The sequence below is a fragment of the Haliotis cracherodii genome, unplaced genomic scaffold (genome assembly GCF_022045235.1).
Source record: "Haliotis cracherodii isolate W230 unplaced genomic scaffold, xgHalCrac1.p SCAF_6, whole genome shotgun sequence".
Lineage (NCBI taxonomy): Eukaryota > Metazoa > Mollusca > Gastropoda > Lepetellida > Haliotidae > Haliotis > Haliotis cracherodii.
The window spans coordinates 11,547,567-11,553,725 of record NW_027266319.1 but is presented as its reverse complement, the minus strand read 5'-3'; the positions used below and the strand labels follow the sequence as shown (position 1 = coordinate 11,553,725).

Sequence of the window (6,159 nt, the reverse complement as noted above, 5' to 3'; positions counted from 1 at the left end):
AAATGTTCACTTTGAGTGATCTGGTCGTGCAGTCGTAAACAAACAACTTCCGAAACAGTGCCACAAAAAACGCTTCGAAGGTGACACTGATGGGACAATCGGACCATCCCAAGTGAGTCTAGATATCTGTCCAGATAGTTTAAACTGACATTTCACCACGCTTATCCATTTACGTGAAATCAAATTGAAAGTTACGAAGGTGGTCGGGTGCGTCACGCTCATGGGGACCGTCGATCTATTTATTGATCGGTAGGCTAGTCGTACATTGTAAATGGATATAGCTCGATACTATAATGTCTGCAGAAGCTCTTTGCATAACTTATATAGAATGCAAACCGAATTTGATGCGTGTGAATATCTTGTTTGGTTTAATAAAGTGTTTATAAACATCTCTCGCTCTCATGAGATTGCTTCAGTTCTATCTTGTAGTTGCAAAATGAATGACGTCTCGCGATTCGTTGTGAATGAAAAAAGTAATCGCGGTGTGACAGAAGTCACGGTTATCCAATCAAAACGAATATAACGAGGTCAACCCTGTATGACACACGTGTGACGTACGGATATAGTATCTTACCACCTGTATCCTCACCACGTGGGTAATAAATGTACGTCAGCTCTAAGGTAAGAATTTTTCCTCTTTCCGCACTTTTACACATATGTACAGCTGTATACTCAATACGAGAAAATGACAAGTAGCAGAGTTAAGATTTTTCGCACATGTTATCAACACGGATCATCGCTTTCATCCTATAAGGCTCATCTGAAAACTCATCTTTTCACACAACGCTATCAACTCTACTCCCCCTTTCATTAGTATTACTTGCTAAAACTATGTAGCGCCATGAACATTAACTTGGTGAATGGAATCTGGCGAAGTATACATGGAATTATTATTATTATTATTATTATTATTATTATTATTATTATTAGAACCACATCATTTGCAAATATCATTGGGTTAGCACGCCATATGGCTGGAACGGGTAATGACATACTGTAACGAAATATGACAGTGATTTCGGTCAGTGCAGATCCATATCGTTCCATTATTTAAATAAAAGTGTAATCAGGCGTCCGCTCTCTTATATATTATTATTTTTGACACAGATGTTTAGATATGGTTTGATTTTTTTCAAAATTACAAAAAATCCTTACAAGCCGATCTAATATTGGAAATTACTCGAGCACTGATATATTTTTAAACATTAGAATATGGTCATTGTCAGTGGTTTTCGTTCATGCTGATCGTCACGATATGGCTGAAATACTGCCGATGTGACGTTAAATCTTAACTCACTCACTCACTCACTCGTTCATGCTGAAGCTTTTCAATTTAATTCCTATAATGTGTCATTAAACCGTTTTTCAGCTTTTCTGTAACGAACTACCTGATCCTATTCCAGTGAAAGGGAGCATCCCTTTCAAGGTAAGAATGAAGAGGAAAATTATGTGACAAGAAAGGTGATTTGCTGGAATATTTTAACAGATTAAAGTAGAAATATATCTCTTTGTTTTTAGATAATTATTTGTTACGAATATTCATAAAAGCTGTTCACTGGCACTAGAGATTTATTGATGTACATTTTAATGACATAATGCAACTGTTTAAACAACTTTATGACTCATAATAATTAATTGTCTGGCAGTTATTCTTTAAGTAAACATGGTTAAGTGATGATATAAATTATAATCTAATCAAGTAATCTATAATTATTATTGCAGTCAATTATTTAATAGATACGATATCAAAGTCAGATTAATATCATTTAACTTTAGGACTGGGCAAACAAACACTAAATGATGAAACACCCACTTGGAATAGAACTTATCTTCTTTCCTCTTCCTTTCTTATTAAAGGAGATGAGTAGACGATGCAATTGTGAACAGTTGCAGTGCTACCGAATCCCCTAATCAAATGACCAGCTGATGCCAAAATAGTCCCACCCGCAGATGAAGTTATTACTAAGTGTACAATACAGCTGTATCTGTTTCGGAAATGGTGGTATATTCACCAGGTGAGGAATACACGAGGAGACCCAAAGTGAAAAATGTGATACTCTTTTAACCATAAACTCTAAATTGCATTATACATATTCTATCATCCCATTAGGTTTCTTGAACGTAAGTTGCAACACAGACACCGCTCAAGCATAATTTATTGATCTTGCCATTATTGATGGTGGCTGTTTGTGTGCTACTTTGGGTGTTCCTTATACCGCTTGTCAGTGTACTTTGAGATTACTTTGGAGGAAAAGTCACTGAAGTCATCTTTCCCAGAACCGGTGCTTTCTACAAATCTATTATAAATCTAAGTGCTATGTAATAACAATACGTTATCCATATAAAGTGTCATTTAGTCACTCTGTGACAATACCTTGCTGCTTGCGTTACTGCAATACAAGGTTGAGAGACGGTACTATAGTCGGTTTGGACGAATTGCCCAAACTCTAGGACGTCATAAATTCCATTAATGATGGTTTCTGTCTGTGTGCTACTGAGGGGGTTTCTAATACCACTTACCAGTTTCCTTGGAGACTGTCCTTGGAGGATAAAATCACAGCATTCGTCTTTTCGCAGAACAGGTGCTTTCTTCAATTCTATCAACGTTCGTAGTTCGATGATCTGTGTCGACATCTGCCTTTCAACACCGAGATGTAATGTGCGCTTCGTAAACACCAGTTGCAGAAAGTTTGAAGGTTGCAGCACTCAGGGGCATCATTGCAATATTCCATGTGCGAAAGACAGCATGGTCACAGGTAGGTATGTTAGATAAATAATAATAATAATAATGATAATAAAAACAACAATAATGATATTAAATATGTGTAATAAAGCGACAAACCCTAACCATATTCATAACACAACTCTGCCAAAAGCAGAATCTATTGTACGATTTCGACTATATCATAAGCATGTGTTTATGAATTTCTATCAAATAGTGATGGCATCAGGTGTTCGCGAAAAGGTATCCGACCATATCATGATGTGGTGTGGTACATCAGGCACATTATATCCATGTGGGGAATCGAACCAAATCTTTCAGCGTGAGGACCCAACACATTAACCACTGTGTATAGAAATTATTAAAACGTCCTCAATGAAGTTTGAATGAAGGGAACAAATGGTACAAAATTTTGAGTACGAGTGGGTTATAACGTCAGGTCATTATGTTTTCACATTCTGAACGTCGTTTTATATCTTAAGTATTTCAATTTAACATAACTTTAACATGATTATTATGTCGTGGGTATACTACATTACATGGGACATTCATGAAGTGAGTTGATGTTAATATATTGTTTCTGTGAAGGCAATTTGTATCACAAAAGATCAAAAATGAAAGTCATGACACCACACATGCCGAAGGGAAAGTAACTGTATTCCAATTTCCATTATCTTTACATATGATTAATACTGTTGATATTCCAGGTAATTCAATACCTTACGGACAACTCGAGATTGAGAGTGTTGACAAAGCAGCATTCACCGCTGAATTTAACACAAACCTTTCTCATGGCGACCATGATATTGATACAACCCAACCATTTAAGAACACAGATTTGTGAAAGCTCAAAGATGATGAACATTCCATAACATCAAAGCTCGACCAAAAAAATTCAATCAAGGCGTTCGGAGGGGCAGAAAAACCAGCTAAACACATAAGTGATGAGAAGACAACCAATAACAATTCCTTTCATGATGGTCGTATGTCCTCTCCAAATGGCAACCAAGATACGGACACAGAGAAAGATGCTGATCAAACATCTTCTCCAAATGGCACACCAGATCGGGACACAGAAAAGGAAACTGATCACATGTCCTCTCCAAAAGGCAAACTAGAGAGGGACACGGGAAAAGAAGCTGATAACAGGTCCTCGGCAACTGACAAACCAGATAGTGACAAGGGAAAGAAAGCTGATAACAGATCCTCGCCCACTGACAAACCAGATAGTGACATGGGAAAAGAAGCTGATAACAGGTCCTAGCCCACTGACAAATCAGATAGTGACATGGGAAAAGAAACTGATAACAGGTCCTCGCCCACTGACAAACCAGATAGTGACATGGGAAAAGAAGCTGATAACAGGTCCTCGGCAACTGACAAACCAGATAGTGACAAAGGAAAGAAAGCTGATAACAGATCCTCGCCCACTGACAAATCAGATAGTGACAAGAGAAAAGAAGCTGATAACAGGTCCTCGGCAACTGACAAACCAGATAGTGACATGGGAAAAGAAGCTGATAACAGGTCCTTGCCCACTGACAAACCAGATAGTGACATGGGAAAAGAAACTGACAACAGGTCCTCGCCCACTGACAAACCAGATAGTGACATGGGAAAAGAAGCTGACAACAGGTCCTCTACCACTGACAAACCAGATAGTGACATGGGAAAGGAAGCTGACAACAGGTCCTCTCCAACTGACAAACCAGATAGTGACAAGGGAAAAGAAGCTGATAACAGGTCCTCGCCCACTGACAAACCAGATAGTGACAAGGGAAAAGAAACTGACAACAGGTCCTCTACCACTGACAAACCAGATAGTGACACAGGAAAGGAAGCTGATAACAAATTTTCTGCAATTGACAAACTAGATAGGGACACAGGAAAGGATGCTGATAACACATCCTCCTCAACTGACAAACTATATAGGGACGCAGGAAAGGATGCTGATAACACATCCTCCTCAACTGACAAACTAGATAGGGACGCCGGAAATGGAGCTGATAACACATCCTCCTCAACTGACAAATTAGATAGGGACACAGGAAATAGAGCTGATCGCACATCCTCTCCATCTGATCATCTCAAGCAACACCCAGGAACCAAAGATGATTTCATAAACCACATGGGAAGGGTTGCTGATCAGATGACTTCAACAAATGGCAATGTCAAGGAAATACGTGGAAATACACCATCAAACATAACAGCTAAAGATGAAGAATCGACACAGAGAGGAGGTGTGCTTTCCATTCACGATGAGCCAACACAAGCTATGACTAAAAATAACAAACTAGTTTCCACTTTGAAGCCTGACATCAATGTGTCATGCCCCCTGTGGCCACAAGAGGTCTTACGTAAACAGACTACGAGAGTGATGACTAAAGGCATAAACTTATGATTTACAAGAAGCTTAAGAGATTTTGCAGTTTACATCTGTACGTTTCATTGCAACAGTCAAAGTTGGTTCAAATCCACTGATATTCAGCCAATTAGGTCACACATATTGATATTTTAAAAGTTATAAACTAAAAAAAATAATTGCGATTTTGTTGCGAATATCAGTTCTCCTACATACCTTTAGTGAATATCCGAGAGAGAAAAATTCGTAGAGTTGTTGCATTAAGTGTTTGACAGGTCACCTTCTGTCTTAGCAATTTCGGCTGACCTATCCCTCTTTGGGACTCATATGTGTGAGAAGGGTACACATATCTATTGCGAGTTTGGTATTCACAGAATTTCTGTTTTTGCATTGATATGATTTCTATTTTCGTATATTGATATAATTTCATTTTTATCTTTGGCTGCTCTGTTTATATACGTTAGAATAGCTGTCCATCTCTCAGGAATAGAGTTAGTTTGGCCTTCGCTAATGCATCTCTTGGCTTTAGGGGATCTATGACAGATAGCGTGTCTAACTGCAATTCTTGTTTTAACCGAGCCCGGCCTGGGGCTTGGTCTTGACATTCCAGTAACAAGTGAGCAATGGATTCAGGTTGATTGCAAGATGGACAAACCTTGTCAAAGTGCATTTTGTGACCGAGTCTGTGGCGTGAGATCGCAATTTCAACTTTCATTTAATTTGAGTATGAGTTTGGCTTTTGTAGGATCTTGGGCTGAATTTTGTATAGCCATCTGAGGATCTCCTGGCTTGGAGTTTAAGTACACTTAGCGAGTCTGATAGGACGACTGCCTTTGCTTCCGGTAGTTCCGGTATGAGTTTGAGTGCATGATGAATTGCCTCCATTTCAGCCGTGAATACTGACTGACATCAGGCAGGCGAACCGAATGTGCTTGGGGCTTGGAGCTGTGGATATGGATCCTGTGACCAACTCTGTTGTTGATATGATTCTTGGATCCATCATTGTATATATAGGTCCAGCTGTCCCATGTAGCTTGAATTTTAGTGATAGCTACTGATCGTAGTAGGGTTGGGT

The 6,159-nt window shown here is 38.9% G+C and overlaps 1 protein-coding gene across 1 annotated transcript; it reads left to right on the top strand.

Annotated features, from left to right (window-relative positions):
- The first annotated feature begins 4,010 nt into the window (after positions 1–4,010).
- Positions 4,011–5,861, top strand: LOC139446234 (dentin sialophosphoprotein-like). The gene is made up of 2 exons (XM_071227586.1): positions 4,011–4,962; positions 5,830–5,861. Exons 1-2 carry the CDS (start codon positions 4,011–4,013, stop codon positions 5,859–5,861), a joined length of 984 nt encoding a protein of 327 aa, XP_071083687.1.
- Positions 5,862–6,159: the final 298 nt, after the last annotated feature.